The following is a 21,882-nucleotide window of genomic DNA, read 5'->3' as shown; positions in this document are numbered from 1 at the left end:
GAAATAAATATAATTATTCTGGTGCAACATTTTTTATTTGTCGTTTGCAAATTCCGCTTATTTTTGATTATATAATCTCATTTCCTTAGTAATGTATTGAAAAGAAATCCTTCTATTCTACTGAATGTCACAAAAGTGCTTTATAAATAATGCCTTGAGGGAATTTTTTTTGCCATGAGAGTGACATATTTTGCTCCAGGAGAGTCGGAGAGTGATTTTTACTTCCTTTTACAAAAAAGGAAGTATTGTATTCGCGAAAAAATTTTCACTCAAAAATCGCCCTTAATTTCCATTTTGCTCACCCCCAAATGAATGTTGAGTTTTTTTTTCGATTCGACCACATGCGGAAAAGTGCCTAAGAATGTATAGACACGCGAAATAACCATTTTGACCATCACCGAGGTAATTACAACGACTTTTCTCGTGACGTCTGTATGTATGTGCGTATGTGTGTATGTGCGTATGTGCGTATGTGCGTATGTGCGTATGTATCTCGCATAACTCAAAAATGGTATGTCCTAGAAAGTTGAAATTTGGTACATAGACTCGTAGTGGGGTCTAGTTGTGCACCTCCTATTTTGGTTGCATTCGGGTGTTTCTAAAGGGGTCTTTTGCACCTTTTTGGGGGGAAATCATTGTTAATTTCGATGCAAACTCAAGTGGTGTTATAATTTGGCGGTCACTTGGCGATATATCGCCAGTCTTTTGGTTGCCAAGTTTTGTCGCCAACTTGGCGAAAAATTTGGCGATTTTTTTTTTTTTTTTTTTTAATCTGCTTTCAATGTGGCCATTGCTAGTGATATTTAAAGAGTTAGAGAGAGAATCCCATTAAAATTGCAATAATAGGGAAATAGCATTAAATTGGTGTAAAAGGAAGTCATGTGATGCACACATCAGCTCGTTTGGTTATATCATTATGTCATTATTGATTACATCAGCGGTTCCCAACCTTTTTAGCTGTGCGGCCCACCAGTTTTGTAGAAAACGCCATTCAGACCCACTAACTACTATACACCCAAACCTATTTTTATGCGGTGGATAGGGACCGCATAAAAAAATTTGTTTGAAACTTCACCAGTTGCTTTAAAAAGTTGTTTTCGAAACACAGTTAAAAATATTTTTTTTTATGCGCTGGATAGGGACCGCATAAAAAAAGGCTCACGCAGAAAATAACCCAAAATGTTATATTTAAACAAAATCAAAATAAACCAAGTATTGATAATTTTGCCGACTCCTGAAAAATTTCCCGAATAAAGACATTTTTGGGAGGTCACAGTAACTTCCCTTCGGGGAGCCCTTGTCGTCACTTGAAGATACTATCCCGCACTCATTTTATAAATAATTCCCGCTTGTTTTATTAGTAACTAGTGGTACCAGCACGGCTTTGCCCGTAATATAAAAATTAAAAGGTCTTTTGGTTCGTCTGTATATTTACAAATAATGTGTGGTGAATTTTCTCGCCAATTGGCTTGTGCCCATGTTACGGTTCTACGTTATGATAATTTCGTATCTCGCCAACTGGCTTGTGCCCATGTTACGGTTCTACGTTATGATAATTTCGTAATTTACTCTTCCATCTTATGATAATTTTGTTCTTAAAATTGGAATAGAAAAAGAACCACATCGAATTTTCGAAAAATCGCTTCGAGGTGCACACCCCATGCTACAAACTAACTTTGTGCCAAATTTCATGAAAATCGGCCGAACGGTCTAGGCGCTATGCGCGTCACAGAGATCCAGACATCCAGACATCCTACAGACATCCAGACAATCTACGGACAGATGACTTTCAGCTTTATTATTAGTAAAGATAAAAATACAGATTTTCATTAACCGAAGAAAAAAAAATCGCACAAAAAGAGGTTTGGGTGCATTTTATTTACATAGCCTAAATGTACTTTCTGGGGCATCATCTGCTCATAACTTTCCTTAATTGTAAATATACCGTATTGGGATTGAAAGTGTGGTAAAAATAAGAGTTCTGGAGATATTAATCCCCCTCCCGCTGCAACACTGATAGAAATATACTGCACAAGAAAAAATTTCAAAATAATTTTTAAGAAAGAAAATAACTTTATTGCATTTACTTAGCTGGCATGGCTGTAAAAAAACTCAAAAACAAGTCATCAAAGCTAAACTCCTAGGATTTTTGACACTGTTTTTATTACTCTATGAGGGAGTTTATATCTGGATTGAAACTGAATAGTTTTATTAATCTGAAATAACTCGCAACATTCAATGCATTTCTGTATTATGTTTTTAAACGAGCTGATGTGTGCATCACATGACTTCCTTTTACTCCAATTTAATGTCATTTTCTCATTATTGGCAGTTTTAATATGATTCAATAGTTAACTCTCTAAATATCACCAACAGTGGCCAAATTGAAACCAAAGTTAAAAAAAAAAATTAAAATCGCCAAATTTGTCGCCAAGTTGGCGACAAAACTTGGCGACCAAGAGACTGGCGATATATCGACAAGTGTCCGCCAAATTAAAACACCACTTGAGTTTACATCGAAATTAACAGTGATTTCCCCCCAAAAAGGGGCAAAAGACCCCCTTTGGAGCATCCGAATGCAACCAAAAAGGGAGGTGCACAACTAGACCCCACTAGGAGTCTAAGTACTAAATTTCAACTTTCTAGGACATTCCGTTCTTGTGAGTTATGCGACATACATACACACATACAAACATACGCACATACATATGTACATACAGACGTTACGAGAAAACTCGTTGTAATTAACTCGGGGATCGTCAAAATGGATATTTCGGGTGTCTGTACGTTCCTAGGCATATATTCACGTGTGGTCGGTTTGAAAAATAAACTCAACATTCATTCGGGGGTGAGCAAAATGGAAATTAAGGCCGATTTTTGAGTGAAATCTTTTTCGCGAATACAATCCCTACTTCCTTTTTTTGTAAAAGGAAGTAAAAACTGCAATGAAAAGTCTCATTTAAATAGGTAGGTTGTCGAAAAACCTCCCAAGTGTCTCAATTCAGTGGTTCTATTCATGCAAGTTCAGCAAAGGAGGAGCTCTTTCAACTTGAAGCTATTACTAGTTTCTTTCACAGTTTTCTTTAAGGGAGTTACTGATTTATTATACTTCATCTTCAATTGCAGGAGAAAGTTCTCAAGAAATATGAAAAATCTTGATCTTGAAGTTCCTTATTGGCTATGAGCCAAGGAGAGCTTTTGAGTAACTGTAAAACTAATAAGTGTATTTTCGCAAAAAACGGAAATTAAGATCCCAAGATATACTTTGGTTTAGATTCTCGACCAGTGTCCACGGACACGGCCCAGTAACACGCTGTTCGTGGTTCACTTGTGGGCCGCGGCCCATGGGCCGGGATCCGCTGGGTTACATCATTTTTACGCCAACACGCACCAGTTTGTAAGCGAACTTTGAGAGTTTTATGGCAAGAAAGAGCATTAAACTTAAATTAAAAATCAATAACCATATTTCGAGTTGAGTTACTTTCCTTACCCTAGTGCGATATGATGTCACAAATTACAAAATATTTATGCAATAACCATCATTTTTTATTTCCAGGTTTTTCCCATTTGTGTAAGTGGACCATAACTTATTTACGGATCAGAGCTACTGATTTCCTCTCGAGGAAACGATTCGATTACTTCGATTTCTATGCCAGAAACGAACCAGAAAAAAGCGGGTTTTTGTCTCCCGAAGTTGAGTTTGAACTTGAATCGCCATGTACGGAACCGATTTTGTTTGAAGTAAGCACCAGTTTGAAATTTTATTGGAATCTCTACATAGTATAAAATGAAGTCTCTAAAAAGCGTCTGTGTGTTTGAACTCGCAAAACTCGAGAACTACCCGGTCGATTTCGCTGAAATTTTCACAATTTGTTCCTTTAAGTCCTGAGAAGGTTTGCAGACCAGTTCGTAAACAATTCGATGAATGGTTCTTTTTTTATTTCAATTTAGGCCCAATTTTCACATAAATTCCCGAAAATGGGGGTTAAAAATTACTCGCAAATAGTAATATTACATATCGTTGGAAAGGGAAGAATTTTCCGCGTTCTATGCAATTTGTTCCAATGCTCTAACTTAATTGCGGCGGGAGTTTTTTACGTTTTTAGCTCGATTTTTTTCAGGCTTAGCTGAAATTTAGGCACTACTTTCTTCATTCAATCCATCAATAAAAAGTGAAGGAATTGTCCCACAGTTTTCTCTTTGACAGCATTGGAAAGAGCTGCTTTTTTTTACTCCAGATCTAACTCGACTTAAGGTCGTAAGTGTAACCCTCTATCTCCATTAGAAAAAAAGTTACAAGCGAATTAAATGAAGCTCAAAAATCTGTTCTCTATTCAAGTTTTTAAACATTTTATTTTGCGTTTCCACGATAACGCTTTTTGAATCCATTGTTTATTTCCATCTTTCTCATTTTCAATTCTTAAACTTATTTTATTTTGTGTTTCCATGGTTACTCCTTTTAAATCCATCTTTCTCCTTTTATTTTAACTTCTTAAAGTATTTTAGTATCTGTCGTCATTGTTTGGCGAGAAAATTTTGCATGATGGTTTTTTTTCTTTCATTTAATCCTGGTTATTGAAGATACTTCACTTCACTTGACGCAATGAGTTTTTTTTTTTTTTTTTCCAAAGTAGACCGGGCAAAGCCGGGCAACGCAGCTAGTTTGATATAAAGGGTTTTTGAAAGACCAAGCGAAGATGTTTACGCTTTCCGTTGCAGAGTATGAAAATTTCAAATCGAGCTCGTCATTTTAAAGTTTTCCAGATAGAGGGAGGTTACATTCAGGGAGTCACCACCCCCGTTCCAAAATTAAACGGGGGCGGAGGGGAGGTTCTATTTCCAAAACATATTTCATGAAAAAACCACGAAACATACATACACATTTATGCAAATACGTTATATAATTCCAAATACAGAGGGGGCGGGGGGGGGGAGTGTAGCAGCTCTTTCCCGAGTTCCGTAAATCAAGCGCCTGTTTCATAAATAATGATTTTATTGCATTGCCATCTACTGTCTACTGTTGACTGTTATGTAATTTGGCAATCTGCCAAGTAAAGACTATTCCATCAGAATGAATCTAGCAGGGAAGAAGGGAAGATAGCGATGGGATTTTTATGCACGAGTTTTATAATGTCACTAGTGCCTTATTCATTTATTGCATTCTCGAAAATAAAGTAAAGGAAAACAAAAATAGTTACCATGGAAACAAAAAGAAAAGAAAATATTTTCATTTCGTTCAGGAACGTAAAAGCAAAATGGTAAGCTCAAAACTTTGTTGTGGATAAATAAATCAATTAAATTTTGCCGTGAGAATATAGATCGAATATACTTTAGATTTAAAAAATGTTGCTGAGAGCAAAGTTTCATTTTTACATAACTAAGGCTAAATGATAGAGAGACAAAAGTGCACATTTGTAACAAACCAACTAATACCCCTATAAACTAATAGATACGTCCATTTCCGCCTATAAACCGGATATTAGATTTTCCATGCTATCTATAGTCAAACAGTACTTGCAATAAATTATTTAAAGTTGTGAGTAACGGAATGCACTTCAAAACATTTATCAGGTTACAGTATCTAAATAAAACCACATAGTTTGTTGAAAACATTTCTATTGAAATAATTCTTGCATAAATCACTTGCATTTATATTTAAATAACACACAAACGTACATATTCAAGAGCAGAAATTCAGTAAGGAATGTCGAAATTCATGCTGAAAATTCTTAGAGCTCTCCTTGAAATATCCCGCCCAAGGAAAAAATCTTAACCTCGTACATTATGCATGTGGATTTGAAAACTTTATTAAACTTTAGTTTTTTACGTATAATGTCTTCTTTATCTTTATCTTTACCAATAATAAAGCTGAAAGTCTCTCTGTCCGGAGGATGTCTGGATGTCTGGATCTCTGTGACGCGCATAGCGCCTAGACCGTTCGGCCGATTTCCATGAAATTTGGCACAAAGTTAGTTTGTAGCATGGGGGTGTGCACCTATAAGTGATTTTTCGAAAATTCGATTTTGTTCTTTTTCTATTCCAATTTTAAGTCCATTTTTCACAGAAATTTAATAAAATGGGAAAGAATTTGTTTTGAAAATTATCTTTCTTTTCTTTACTTCCTTATCTTTCTTCTTTTCTTTTCTTTTTAAATAACAAACTTGAAAGTCTCTCTGTATGGATTTTTCGATCTCTGTGACGCGCATAGCGCCTAGACCGTTCAGCCGATTTTCATGAAATTTGACACACAATTAGTTTGAAGCATGGGGGTGTGCACCTCGAAGCGATTTTTCGAAAATTCGATGTGGTTCTTTTTCTATTCCGATTTTAAGAACAAAATTATCATAAGATGGACAAGTAAATTAGGAAATTACCATAACGTGGAACCATAACATGAGCATAATCCTATTGGCGATAAAATTCACCATACATTATTTGTAAATACAAAGGCGAACCAAAAGACCTTTTAATTTTCTATTACGGGCAAAGCCGTGCGGGTACCACTAGTTACTAATAATAAAGCTGAAAGTCTGGATGTCCGGATCTCTGTGACGCGCATAGCGCCTAGGCCGTTCGGCCGATTTTCATGAAATTTGGCACAAAGTTAGTTCGTAGCATAGGAGTGAGCACATCGAAGCGATTTTTCGAAAATTCGATTTTGTTATTTTTCTATTCCAATTTTAAGAACATTTTACGAGTAAATTACCATAACATGAACGAGCAAATTAACATAACGTGGGCGAGCAAATTACCATTACGTGGACGAGCAAACTACCATAACATGGACGAGCAAACTACCATAACATGGACGAGCAAGTTACCATAATATGGTCGAGCAAATTACCATAACATGGACGAGCAAACTACCATAACATGGACGAGCAAATTAACATAACGTGGGCGAGCAAATTACCATTACGTGGACGAGCAAACTACCATAACATGGGCAAGCAAATGAACATATTGTGAGGCTCTGAGAAGTTGAGCTCCGACTCTGACAATGTTTACCTCTGTTTCGGTGAATAGGGAGGGGTAATTGGCGCTAAATTGAGTTGAGAAACTTTCTTAGTAGTTTTTCAAAATTATTCCAACTAAAATCCGAGCCAATAACACGTCTATTTTTCTCTAAACTCCCCTAAAACAGGTAAACATAGTCAAGGTCACAGCTCAACTAACCAGAGCTGCACTATAGCAAATTGGCGAGAAATTCACCATCCATTATTTGTAAATATACAGGCGAACCAAATGACCTTTTAATTTTCTACTACGGGCAAAACCGTGCGGGTACCACTAGTTAGTGGAAGAAAAAGTTGAGTCGCGTAAAACAAAGCAAGACATCTAACGTGAAATTTTAGAATGTAGGAATGCACCAAAGGTGTAACTATTGAAATGATGTTTTTAATTTTCCTTCTTCCAAAAATTTAGGATTATTTACACCAGTGGCGCACTCAGGATTTTTTCCAGGGAGGGGCTGTAATTTTTTTAAAGAACTGATACGTGAATAGAGGCAAAATTAGTGCTTTTCCTACCTGTCCAAGATTTACGTAGAATTTTTTTTAGGAATTTCGTATCAGTAATATTTTATTACTCAGTTTTTATTTTAATTACATAGCAACTTTATAAAATTTCAGGGAAGAATAAATTGCGCTCTCCTGTTCTCTTTGCGTTCTCTCTCTATTTATCGAACCACTTCTACAAAATCAGTTTAAATTTGCAAATCATAAAAGACACACCTACTTAATTATGCTCAAATTATGAAAACACGTTGAATAAAGAAAGCTGCAACAAATACTTTCTTTTTAAAGAAAGAGGCTGAATTTTCTGTGGAGAGAAAAGTCGATTGTTGGGAAAAGAGTTTTACAGCAGCCGTATTTTAAGAGGAGTAATTTTCAAATCTTTTGTAAAATCCCCAAAATTATAGACCAAAAGACGCAATTTTAGCCATTCTCTTCAGTCTGGTCAAAGAAGTTATGGCCATTTCTGAATTTCACCTGATATCTGGGAGGGGCTTAAGCCCCTTGGCCACCTCCGTGGGTGGCCACTGATTTACACTCATAAAGCCGATCAGCTCATATCAGTAATCGGGAAAACTTTATTTTTTGTAGTAAACTACTACTACAACTACTTCATTACAAATGTAGTTAAATATCGAAATATACCTACTTTACCTTTCTTTTAAAGTAGTCATTACAAACTACTTTTAAACTTCTTAACTGCCTTCACTCCTTTCCTACTTGTACGCAACGAATTCTGCTGGAAGATTCAATTAACAATATTCAAAACTGAACGGAAGATTCGTTAAAATGTTTTAGAATTAGAAATCGGCTTTTTAAATAACAATGGTATAAAATACAATACAGGAGCCCAAAATTGGTTTTTTTGAAATTCAACGTTTTTTTTTGCTAAATATATATTTTTTAAACTTTGGAAGGTACAAATTCAAGGAAATAACAATGGTATAAAATACAATACAGGAGCTCAAAATTGGTTTTTTGAAATTCAACGTTTTTTTTAGCTCAATATATATATTTTAAACTTTGGAAGGTACAAATTCAAGGAAATAACAATGGTATAAAATACAATACAGGAGCTCAAAATTGGTTTTTTGAAATTCAACGTTTTTTTTTAGCTCAATATATATATTTTGAACTTTGGATGGTACAAATTCAAGGAGTTCATAAAAATAGAGAACGCCTATTCATTGATTAAGGGGTTACAATACCTCAAAAATGATGAAACGATCAAAAAAATTTTTATTGCTTATTTCAGAACTAAAAACTATTCTAAACACAGGGGAAAAGTTTCATTGCTTTAGTTCAAATTTTTTAAAAGTTATGAGTGGTTTTAGGCCATGCTCGCTATGTGTTCTTATGCAAAAGAAAAACATTAAATTGCTTTTTCTCGATGATGGTTTTTTTGTGTTTTCATGTCATTACAATCCCTAAGGATTTTTTTCTATTAAAGATAGAGCTTTAAAGAGAGAGCAATACTTTTTGCAATTGGGATAACATATTTGACAAAACTGTGCATTGGATAAGCATTTTATAAATTACCCAAATGTTTAGAGATTGTTAAATCTTTAAAAACCAAATTTTTTAATAAAAACTTTGATTTTTTACATAATTGATCACAGAAAATTTTCTAATAAACTCATAAGCAAATGAATGCACAGATTTTTAGAGATGATTATAGTGATCGTTTAGCAAAAAACTTTTTTTAAATGAGTACAAAAATAAAAAAGCCTTAGGGTTTTTTAAAAATTTAAATTTTTCTCAATTTTTTGAATTTTTAAAAAATGTAGGCAATATTTTTTAATTTTGAAAATAAATTATTGATTACGAAATAAGTATGCATGTTTTGGTTTCAAAGAAATAGAAAACTTATTTAAATTTTAAAAAATATGTTTGAAAGGTACTCTGACCTCTTAAAATGCATTTTTTTTTTCATCCCTTTCAAAGATACCTGTACGATGTAAACATTTATCAAATGAGTATGTTCAAAAAATGCTGTGCAGTGAAAATATAGTAGAATAATTTGTATAAGAGTTAATATGCAAGTTAAATATTTAGGATAGAAAGTAAAGCTGAACAGTGTTTTCTTTTCTTCAAGAAAATGACTTTAAGCACGGAAGTGCATGATTGCCCATATTTCTCTGATTCTGAGTTCTCATACAGGGTGTCCCAAAAGGTCGTTTACAAACTTAACATGCTGGTCTGTCATATCATGAGGAACAAGATTTACATAGGAACATGTGTTCGCAAACGCAATGCTGGCGCAATACATGCACACAAAGTCAGACACTAACGGATGCACAACATGTCACATATCTATTACACAAAGCCGATTTTACACAACATTTTAGTTTTTAAGGAAGGTTTATAGCTGTTGTTGAAATTTGCTGCCTTTAGCTGCCATACACGCGTCGCAACGACTAAGTACCGACCGTCGTAATAACGATCCATTCTGACAAGATTGCACCTATCGCTGCGTTGTCGTTGCAACGTGATTATGACAGCTGGCGGACAGCAAATTTTAGCAACTGCTTTAAGCTTTTCTTAAAAACTAAAATTTTGTGTAAAATCGTCTTTGTGTAATAGATATGCGGCATGGTTTGCATCCGTTAGTGTCTGACTTTGTGTGCATTTAGTGCGCCAGCATTGTGTTTGCGAATGTATGTTACTATGTTAATCTTGTTCATCATGATATGACAGACCAGCATGTTAAGTTTGTAAACGACCTTTTGGGACACCCTGTATACTGTGAGAACCCATTTCTGTAATTTACTCGAGCCTTAAACATACCATTTTTTTTTCTCCGCATAAATTTCAGGTGGAAGATAACATCCTTTGCTATGGGGTGAATTCCAAATCAGAAACCTTGATCGTCAGCCTTACCAGATTATGCGACGAAAAAGCGGAGGCTTGTGTCTTTCTCAAACTAGCCAATGGGAAGACTTACCAGCTCAAAGAGACGTCGGACTACCAACAACCGAACGCTGATCCGAGAGTATTCTCCTGTGGGGGCCTGCAGATGCACTACGAGTGCCCCATTCGAAGGTGGAGGATTTTTTACAATGGGTTTCTCAGGTATCAGAAATTATTATACCAGTATTGAAAGATATTTAGTGGCATAATTACGAGGCGTGTTTTTAAAGTAAGTTCCGTTTTTATATAAAAAAGGAACGAGTACAGATAGAGCTAAGTAATTTAGTGCACAAAAATCTACCACCCTTACGCTATTTTTCGACATTGCTCCCGTGATTTTCCAAGCATTTGTCATAGCGTGGTACAGGTTTTTGTATACCTATTCGTACAAAGTTACCGCCCGTTTAGCCAACCATGAGGACTCTTTCAGGGCTTTGGCTGGGGCGTTTTTGAACATCCTCTGGTGTGCCCTCACCTCGCTCGCAGCATCTTTCATTTGTTTCGGCATCTAAAGTCCTTCCAAGGTGGTCTGTGGCACAACAGCAATAATGAGCTCAGAGAACATGTTATCCCATGGCTGACTACACAGGCGGCAATTTTCCGGTACAGATGCCCCCCTTAAGGAAAAAGGAGCTCTAATATAAATTGGGTATTAAAAATGACAACGAAAGTTTATGGTAAATACAAAATAGTTATTGTTTATTAATACTAAGTAGTTTTTTTGTACCATATTGTACATTTTTTAAGTGAAAAAATAAAATTGTGACAGTAATACATTTGGCCATCTCTCCCGAAGTTCCGGGTGAGATGCCTCACTCACATGGGAGAGATGCCCTATCCGTAAAAATCAGTTATTTTTTAAACATAAAAAGTTTAAACAATGGTCAATAGTTTATAAAAAAAATCAATTGTTTATAACACATGAAATGAAAGCTATTTCGAAAAAAAAAAGAAAAATACAACCTTAGCATTAATTTATAAAATATGAAACTCTCATACACAACATATAAAATTTATAATCAAACTCAAACTATTGCAAAATATTTCATTTTTTTCCCTATATATGAAAATTTTAAATTTACATTTTAGAAAGTATAATGTAAAAATATTACGAAATAAGTGGAATTTTATTCAGACAATATTTTTCTTTTTATTTTCTCTAATTTTTGTTTTTCCGCAAACATTGCAAAGATTACCATACATTGTGCATGATTCATGTAACCATTTTTGGCACTTTACGCACTTTATCCAGTCTACTGTTTCTTTTGTCAAATAATAGTTCTCCTCACATTCGAGGCAGTTGTTTGTATGATACTTCCGCCGGTTTCAATGGGTGTGTCCATCACCAGCTGTTTTGACGCTTTGCTTAATTTTGCAGCGGATTTTAGCTTTTTTTCTTTGATGTGTTCTTGGGATGTAATAACCATAGCCGACTGTTTCTTTCTTTTTCGGCATCTTTCCTCTAACTTAGGTACAGGTGAAATCTGGTGCAATAACTTTGTCGGGGTGGATGTCAGGTCAGATGATTTAGAACTTTCGGACTGTTCACAGGTCGGTTTCATTTCTTCACTGATGGAAAAGAAGTGGTTTGGAATCTCTGCTTGGTTCAGAGGGAAAATTCCCGTCTTTCGAAAACCATTAATAGCAGTGTGAACAGAAGCTGCCCTTTTCCAGGCTCTACCAATCAGTTCTGCAGCTTGTATTCTCCCAATGGTCCTTCCTGGATGATTAACAATCCAATTCCTTGCTTCCTTTTTAAAGTAGTGTTTTAGTGGCTTAAAAAAAGACCGGTCAAGAGGCTGAAGAGCTTGTGTGGTATGGCTGGGCAGGCAGACAACTATAATATCATTGTTGTCTGCAAATTCCAGCAAGTCATAACAGTTTAAGTGCGATGCGTGACCGTCCAGAATTAGTAAAGTCTTTCCTTGGGGTTTTCTCGGAACAAAGACATCTTTAAGCCATCTGAAAAAAATATCTATGCTGATGTATGAGGATTTTTCGTTCATGAACACCATAGATCCAGGTGGAAGACCATCAGAAAACTCTTTTTTTTCCCGAACGCCATTAAAAATAACTGAAGGGGGGAGATATTGTCCTTCTGCATTGCAACAAGCAATAACTGTAATATTTTCTCCTCTTTCTGTAGACGTCAAAACATGAACATCTTTTGCCCCCTTAGTAGCTACGACCTTTCCTGGAACGTTATTTAACTGACAGCCGGTTTCATCCATATTATAAATACTTCCCGGTCTTGTAAAGAATTCATGTTCCTCAAACACTTCCGAGAGAATTTTTAAAAAATGATCAACACTTTCTTTGTTAATACCTTCCCCCCTTGCTAAAGAGAGGCTCTGGGCTTGTCTAATACTTAGTTCTGGGTTTCTTCTAAGAAATGATGAAAGCCAGTCATACCCAGCCATTCTTGATTCTAAATTAAATCGATGATTGAGACCTAGCTTTTCAGCAAACTGAAAAGCAAGTGTTCTAATTGTCTCTTTGTCAGGTGCAAATCCACATTTTTCTAAACGTTGGATGTGCTTGACGAGACGTTTTTCGTTTTCAACTCCAAACACTCCTTGTGGTCCTAAAGAGCTTGTTTTGATATTGTTGCCTGGGGGGGGGGGGGGGTTTCTTCGACGACGAAGTGTCCGAGAAGGAATTCCATAGTATCTAGCAGCTTCATTGACACCAATTTCTCCTGCTTCTAGCCTCCTTAGAGCCTCTTTTAAATTGTCTTCTGTCCAGGTCCCACGAGCTGCTCCAGTTTTTTTCCTTTTGTACACTGTAGGCATCTTGCCTAAAACAAATAAGAAGCATTGTACCAATAAATTTCAAATTTAATTAATTTCAAATCAAAAGTTAAAATTTCCTAGTAGTTAACTTGCGATAAATACTTTGTAAGATATATGTCCATTTGTTTAGTTAAATTTAATTTCACCTATTTAACTATTAACCACAGAAAAAATAAATTTGAAAAAGTTCAACAATACATTAGCAAAAAAAAAAGACATACAAAAACTATTATAATTAATTACCCGTTTCACGCCCAGCAAGCCGTCTGAATAATTATCTGTCTTAGTTTCCAAACGGAAACTTGTGTGCATTTCAAAGTTTAATTTAATTTTTAGAATAAACACTATCAGTTTGAATAATTTAAAAAATAAAACAACTTAGTTTCATTAAAAAGAGTAATATATTTTATTTTAATTTTCTTCATAAACTTAACACTTCGGTTACTTATCTTGTCCCTTAGATAAAGGAAAGTGAATAGTATAAAAAGTGTGAATATTAAATAAATGTATTACTTCGTTAATCAAGCTTAAAACTATATTTTGAATTTTATTGATAAATGTTAATCTAAATTTATAGTTCCAAAAGATATTTTTTCAGTTAAAAAATATACCGATTTACGCACATTACACAATTTGTAAAAACTATATGATTTTAAAAATACTATTTAAAAATTTAAACACTTAAAAGAGTTTTGTCGCTGAAACTGTATGTGGGGCATCTCACCCGAATAGAAGCTGGGGCGTCTGTCCTTTTTGTACGGGAGAGATGCCCTGTCAGCAGTCCAAAGCACAAGACGGCAAAAATGGCGTTACATTGCCTGAAGTCGACTAATCAACTTCGCACTACAGATTTTTAGCTTAGATGAATAAAAATTCATTCTTATTAACAAGTGCCAGCCTTAAAATGCAACATCACTCTTATAACACAGTAGAAAAAACATGGTACTTACTTAAAATGTTACTGTAACAGCAGAAAACGAAGAAATAAGTTCACTTAATTTTCACAGCACAGCTTTCAACATCCAACTGAAATAGTGATCGGACTTGGAGATCCATCTAGTGTTGGGTTTCGAAATTACAGCAACTGGGGCATCTCTAACGGTGGGGCAACTCACCCGGAATTACCTTATACAAAAACCTGTACCACGCTATGACAAATGTTTGGAAAATCACGGGAGCAATGTCAAAAAATAGCGTAAGGATGGTAGATTTTTGTGCAATATATTTCTTTGCTCTATCTGTACTCGTTCTTTTTTTATATCAAAACGAAACTTACTTTAAAAATACGCCTCGTACATACTTGACGTCCAAGGCCTGATTGGTAAACTAGGCCATGACCCAAGGTCCTGCTTTTTATGGACCCCAAATAACATAGTTGTTTAAATTTTAGTTTATTACCGTATTACCCCGCATTATCCGGCATGCCGTAAAATTCGGGGATCACCAGATTTTCAATAATAACACTTGCCTGGTCCTTTCCGACATGCCGGAAAAATTGAGGTTAGGAAAAAAAATAATACCAAGAAAAATATATGTTCAGCTTAAAAATGAATATAAGTTTTATACATATATTAGTATTGTAACGGATCCGATGCGACTTAGAAACACAGGGGATTTATTTACACTATGTACAGAAAAGATCGTTGACAACTGCTAAATTAATCATCAGCAATTCAGCAAATAACAATCAACACCGTAAACTCAACGGTTACACTCGTATTTACATCCAAATAAGCAAAAATACAGCTCAAAAGGCTTCACAAAACAGAGCAATAAATGCTCTCCAGCGTAGCGCTGCAACGATTCACAAGCAAAAACTAACTCGAGACTGACTTTTTATCATGCGGGACGCTATTTATAAACACCGAAAAATTTTCCACAATATTCGAAATGCTTCTCAAAAATCGTAGACCGTTATCTTATTTCTTTCCATTCACAAATTTTATCATTCAGAAACGAGGGGCCCGTATACTTCGGCCGAATGTACAGGGGCTGTATATTCATTACAAGAAACTATTTACAGGTTACGTTACTACAATAATTTTAGATGAAAGATAATTTAATAAACGCCAAATTTAGCTAGATTACGACAAATTAATCATAAAAACAATTACTATTTACAGAATTTGTTACACTATTAATAAACAGTTAATTTTGTAAAAATATTTACTAACAATGTCACTTGTTATTTTAACAAGAAAAATATTGTTTAATAACGAATAATTTTACAAAAATTAAATTTAAATTAAGTAAGCAAACATTTAGGCAGTAAGTTACCGCCCCTAAACCAGTGCTAAAGAATTTACCATAGCTATTCAATAAATAAAAATAGTTAAACTTACCTCTCTAAAAGAAACCTGAAATAGTTTACTTAAAAAAATTATGAACAAATCGCAGTAACGATGATTGCTTCTGAATTGATTACTTTATTGGCATATAATTAAATCTTTTGATAATGACCTACCATAAATAACAAGTACATATTATATGCAATACACATTTTTTTTGAGCAATCACGATTGCTTATTGCTTTTATTTGACTGTTTTGATGTGCTATGATTTTATTTTCCCGCCAGCACCCTCTGCAGCATCACCGTCGACCGGCTCCTCACGATGCTGCTCCTATAGCGAAAGCCATCTCCAGGTTGCGTCAATATCCTACACTTACATGCACACATACACAACTACACACACACACACGCGCGCGCGCGTGCACAGACACAAATACATACACCTAGACACACATACACAAACACATACACACACACAAACACATACACACACACTCAAACACATACATACACACACACGCATACATACAGACACCTATACATACATACAGACACCTACTCACCTACACACAACTACCCACACATTCATCCCTACACACAACTACCCACACACTCATATATATACCATACTATACCTGAACACAGACACAAACACACATGCCTACACACACATACACCCCCCCCCACACCCATACACATACCCCCACACAAACATAAACACACATGCCTACATACACACACACACTCATGATTGCGAAAAACATAATTTGAATTCAAGAGGTCAAAATTCAAATTATTATTATTACTATTATTATTATTATTATTATTATTATTTTTTTTGAAAGTAGGTTACTTTTGGGATTTATTATTTTTCCCCCCCTACAGTGGTTTGCTTTCTGATTGGAACTGAATGGGGAAATTTACTTCTAGTTTGTTGCAAAAAACACCTCGAATCATCCGGCATGCAGGAAAATTCAAATTTCCCGGTATGCTGGTCAACTTCGCTTTTTTTTCGGCATGCCGGATAATGCGGGGTAATACGGTATTTGAAAAAAAGAAGGAAGATTAGGCTTTCTCCTTTATTTATTTATTTACTTTTCATCAGCTTACTTAACCCCTTCAGACCTGGTGTCCGGTATACCGGACAACCACTTTAAACAGCTGCTAATCATTTAATTAGTTGATTTTTTTGTAGTCTACTCTTTACATTCTACTTATTATAATCTGTGAAATAATTTTTCGTTTTGGGATTGACAACACTGACATATAAGGATTGAGAGATAGAGAGTGGTTCATTTTTCCAACCATGGATTTTCATCTGAAAAGCGAGGTTTTTTTTCCTGATTTTTTTAAAAATATATAATCTTTAAAATTAATCGTTTCAAACGCTTATATTGCGTTTTATAATTATTTCTAGAACATCTTATAATGAAGTTTGTTCGGTATTTTATCGTTTTTGTATATGAAATATTGATTTCAAAAATATAAGTCTGGAATATTGGACGTGCCATAACTCTTTTAATTTTTCTCCTACAAACTCAAAATTTTGTATATACGATACCCTTTACCATAGTACACTGTGCACCAAATATCAACATTTTTGGTCAAATATTTCATAATTCCGACTGAAGGGGTTAAGGTGTGAGATGCTCTTTACCTCAACAAATGTCTCTAGTGAATGCTTGAGCAATGGAGTAATGGAGTATCTTTGAAGTCGACACTCCCAGTTTCTAGTAAATATTTGTGATTACGCGGGCCCTCTAAAAAAGTGTTGGATGCAATATTTTATTTGGGATTTTATCCCTAAGAGTTATGACCCTTTGAAATGAGTAAAAATTTGAAATTGAACTTTGGCCTGCTGCCATTATTCCAATGACCAAGTCACAGCTACTATATAACTTAGCATGTGAGACCGTTATCTTATTCACTTTAAATCATGAAAATGTAAAATTAGCAGCCATGAATTTAATTCCAATAGATTTGTGACAAAATCTAGTGATCTTAAAATTCAAGTTTTGACTGCGAAAATTACTCTTGATAACCTCTATAAAACCGATGGTCAAGAGTAGAGATAAATTTAAAATCATTTTAATTATCTTTCGTATGCAGCTTTTGTATTGGGGATATTAGTATGAAAAGAATTAAAAACTATCTAGCATCGTCATTCCATGAATCTGGGTGGATTGACCCATGATTGATTGAAATAGAATTGCACGGCGGTGGTTGCGTGCATTATCTTCAAGGTCAATCCAATGACCATTAAAAGAACTGCTCACATGCTCTACAAATTCGTACCGACTGATTCTCTATTTGTAATGAATTTTAATTTTAAAACCCGGACAAAAAACTTCATCGTTGGCCCTATGTGTATATCAGTACAGACATGAAAATGTATCTTAAAATTACATTAGTATGAAAATACTTTCTGGTACGACAATATAACGCTAACGATGTTTGTTTTGTACTTTACTATCTCAGTGATTATTGTGCAAACCAAAAGTTTCTTTTGGTGTCTTTTAGTGAAACATCGTGTGAAAACCCAGAATTGGAGCAGATGGTTTACGTCAAATTTGCCTTCCTGTAAGTAACATTTTTTTTGTACAAGAAAATACATTACAGCCTTGAGGCCTCTAACAGCTTCTTCAGAGAGTAGAAATAAATGTTGAAGTTTTTAGCAGTTAAATCACTCCAAAGGAAATACGATTTGTCGTTTGGAATTTGACTAATCATTTTATATTCTACTAGCTGTACCCGACGCGCGTTGCTACGCCAACAAAAAAATACATCATTATACTGATTTTCATGACAATCGGTTGAACGGGGCAGAAGTTGCCACTCTGCAGTGTCACCTGGTGGCGAGTGGCTTCAATGAGCATATTATGCACCTTCTCCGTGGAAAAATACATATATATAGCAATTTTTATAATAATCGCTCCAGGTATCCAGTGAAGCCGTGACTATACTCAAATTTTGTACTCACGCAGTTTGCAAGATCAATCAATCGCTAAAAATATCAAATAGAAAAAGTTTTAAATCCCCCCGTTGCATGAAAAGCCATAAAACAATGAAGAAAGAATTTATTTGTTCAAACTCAAGAAAAATGGCAACAGCTAACTTCTTATCAATGAGATCTTTCACGCGAATTAATTTCTGCAGCCGATCATTTTATTCGTATTTGTCCAATAGATTGTGACTTAACTTGGAATAAAAAAGGAACTATCGATCGGATTTTTTTCGAACTGGTCTATAAACATTCCCAGTACCAAAAATAACAAACGGTGAAAGTTTCAGCCAAATCTGCCGGGTAGTTTTTGAGTTCATGGATGACATACAGACAAACATTCATTTATATATTTATAGATGTTAAACATTCTATCAGAAGTAGCATCCCGCTTTTATTTCATTCTCTACTTGATTCTATATTCAATGTACACAGTATTTTATTCGTGAAAAGTTTTGAATTTTGACAAAATTGCCTATTTGAAGGGCTGAGAAACCCATTCTGACCCCTTTTAAAAATGGTTGTACGTCTGTCTGTCTTTATGTATGTGAGCGGTTTTTCCCTAGCCATTTTAACTCAATATCTTACTTATGGAATCGGTCTTATGGAATTGCTGTTGTTTAGCTGCTTCAGCTAATCGCTAGGGGAAGGGGTTTTTTATATTTAGCACGACTGTTCGATCACAAGAAGTAATACAAAGAATCGTATATTCGTATTCAAAGAATCGTATTGGCGTGCCCCGAGGAATCATGTCGATTAAGTGGTTACACCAACTGCTCGAAAGGGATGGTGCATCCGAAAATTTTCTAGCTGAGCTTGACTAATATTTCAAAAATTAATGCTAGGGTTCAAACATGAGTTTGGATACTGGTGAAAACAACAAGAGCAGGTGCAGATTTATTTCTGGTGCCAATCTCATCAAGAGAGGGTGCGGGGGGGGAGGGGTTAAAAAATCGAGTTTTAACTCGTAAAGCTCAACATATATGTTATTAACTAATACATCCCACAATTGTGCACAAAATAATCTATTTTTTCATGAAAATATTACTAAAAAGACACATGAAAATATTTATAAATAACACAATGTAACAAATACATGTATTTTTGCTTTCTTTTATATCTAATATATAGAAGAATAGTGGGCTCGTGAAAATTTTCAGATTTCGAATTTTGACGGATTGTTACGTTTCGAGGTGTGTTGCATCGATCGATTTTACCATTCTTAGAAAATATCTGTTTCTATGTGTGTCTGCTTGTGTGTGACTGGTTGTTGGTGCCGATCTAGAGCAAAAACTACTGCATGATCATCCAACAAAATTTGGTACACTTAGGTGTCCTCATGTGAATTGGCGCACATTAGTTTTTACCGCCAATTTCTCCAAAGGGGATGGAGCAATCGAACGTTTTCTCCGTTACGCATGCCTTCTATATTTCAGAAAGAAAGAGGTGAAATCAAACAAGTTTTGGTCCATAGAGGGTAAAAGGTGCTGATTCAATTTAGGTGGTAATAGCTCAAAAGGGGGTTGAGTAATTGAACGTTTTTTCTCATTACTAGTGACTGCTATAGCTCAAGAAGTTATAAACGGAATCTAAGAAAAATCGATCAACAGATTGACATTAGAAGTAACAAGCGCAGGGCGGTCATTCCAAGCTCGTCAGCTTGCGAGATCGAGATTCTCGCTCACGCGATCGGTTGTGACGTAGAAATGTCGCAAAGTAGTACTCTTATCTACTCGAACCTAGCCGCAAGCTACGTTCGAGTAGATTAAAATGCTACTTTGCGACATGTCTACGTCACAACCGATCGCGTGGGCGAAAATCTCGATCTCGCAAGCAGACGAGCTTGGAATGACCGCAATGGTTTAGTTTTGGTGCCAATAGCTCAAAAAGTGACTGTACAGTCGAACGTTCTTTGCGAGTGCAATATCCAGAGGCATGCATAGAAATTTTGGGGCCCGTCACAAATGACTTTTAAGGCCTCCTCCATTTTGTTTACCCCTATTTTTCACCCCTAGTTTTAAAAATATTGGGCCCCCTTCAGGCTTGGGCCCGGGCCAACAGGTGTCCCTTCTCCCCCTGTGCACGCCCCTGGCTATATCTCAAGAAGTATGCCTGCGTTTTAGATAAAATTTGGGATAAATGTGAACCTACACTGAAACAGGCACGGATTCAATTTAGGCGGTTGGCAAGCGAAGCGAGCAGGGGGAGGAGTCTCCTATTTACGTTATAATTTGTTGGGCGGGTCCAGTGGACGACAAAAACGCAGTGCCATTAGGGAGGATTGAATATCAAAGGACGTTTGCGTTTGGGAATACCTGGAGATCATTTTTTACTTCTTATGGGTCTACGAACACGCTAGCCTTAGACTATTTTGATGCTGTAGTGCTTTCTTACAAGAAGATTTTAAACTATTGCGTTTAAATCTTGTTAGTAAAATTCAATGCATTTACTTGCTTCTAGATGGAGAGCTTCGTCGAATGTATTCGACTTCACGACTGATATTCATCCGAACCTGTTGGCGGACGGGTTGTCGAAAGCAGCCTGGAAGCAGCCAATTCCTCCAGTCAGCCAGTGAGTAGTAAATTGATGCAGTTGTGGTAAACCTTTCTATTTAAGCTTTTTTTTTAGCCAATATTTTTTCCAAATCGAGAAACTCGCAACGAAATTTTTTCCTCACTCTGCAAACTTAAGTTAAAATTTGAGAGAATAATTGAGGAAATGAATATTGTAGAAATACGTCTGTTGTGTACTATAAAATAACTACTTCAGACCTGTAGACCGTGGTCCATCCAAGATAATTTTCATTGGTGTTTTGCCTGGCATGTCTCAGGTTTCTTCAGAGCACTAACGAATTCGAGGGGGAAGACTGACCCACAAAACCATCATCTTAATCTTCATTGGATAGGGCGTCGATCTTTAATTTATTACGATTTAAGTGCACCAAATAAGGCCATCCAAGGCTCAGGGCCTAAGATCTCGCTTATTTACGACTCAACTGGCTCCAATTTAAGCACATTCATCAAGTGAGTCATAAAAAAAAACTCATTCTATGTGAAAATGTGAGTTCAAATTACGTTCGTCAGCAGTCTAACAACAAATGGTGAACAGTCCTTATTAGAAACATGGGTCCTAAATGAGGTCAACTCTGAAAAAATGAAAGTACAATCGAACTAAAAAAAAAGGGTAAATTCTGCATTGTGAATACAAACATTTCAAACCACCAATTGTAAAATCAAAAACATTATTAAAAACTCCATATTTATTTCAATGGAAAGGAAAAAGATCAATCGTCACATTCAGGGCACTGGTAAGTCGTTACTTTCTGTTTTTTTGGTCACCCTTGAACACAGTTCGTGCACATAGCACCTTATCAT

General features: G+C 35.5%; 1 protein-coding gene across 1 annotated transcript in view; it reads left to right on the top strand.

Moving 5' to 3' along the window:
• The window catches only part of LOC129227859 (putative phosphoenolpyruvate synthase), a 177,501-nt gene that overhangs the window by 11,329 nt on the left and 144,290 nt on the right, over nucleotides 1-21,882 (top strand). Inside the window, exons 2-5 of the mRNA XM_054862478.1 lie at nucleotides 3,557-3,741; nucleotides 10,330-10,586; nucleotides 18,028-18,087; nucleotides 20,969-21,079. Of these exons, the coding sequence (XP_054718453.1) occupies nucleotides 3,557-3,741; nucleotides 10,330-10,586; nucleotides 18,028-18,087; nucleotides 20,969-21,079 (613 nt within the window). The remainder of the gene's footprint in view (nucleotides 1-3,556; nucleotides 3,742-10,329; nucleotides 10,587-18,027; nucleotides 18,088-20,968; nucleotides 21,080-21,882) is intronic.

The sequence above is a fragment of the Uloborus diversus genome, chromosome 8 (genome assembly GCF_026930045.1).
Source record: "Uloborus diversus isolate 005 chromosome 8, Udiv.v.3.1, whole genome shotgun sequence".
NCBI lineage: Eukaryota > Metazoa > Arthropoda > Arachnida > Araneae > Uloboridae > Uloborus > Uloborus diversus.
The sequence above is the reverse complement of the archived record's forward strand: the minus strand, read 5'-3'. Positions and strand labels throughout refer to the sequence as shown.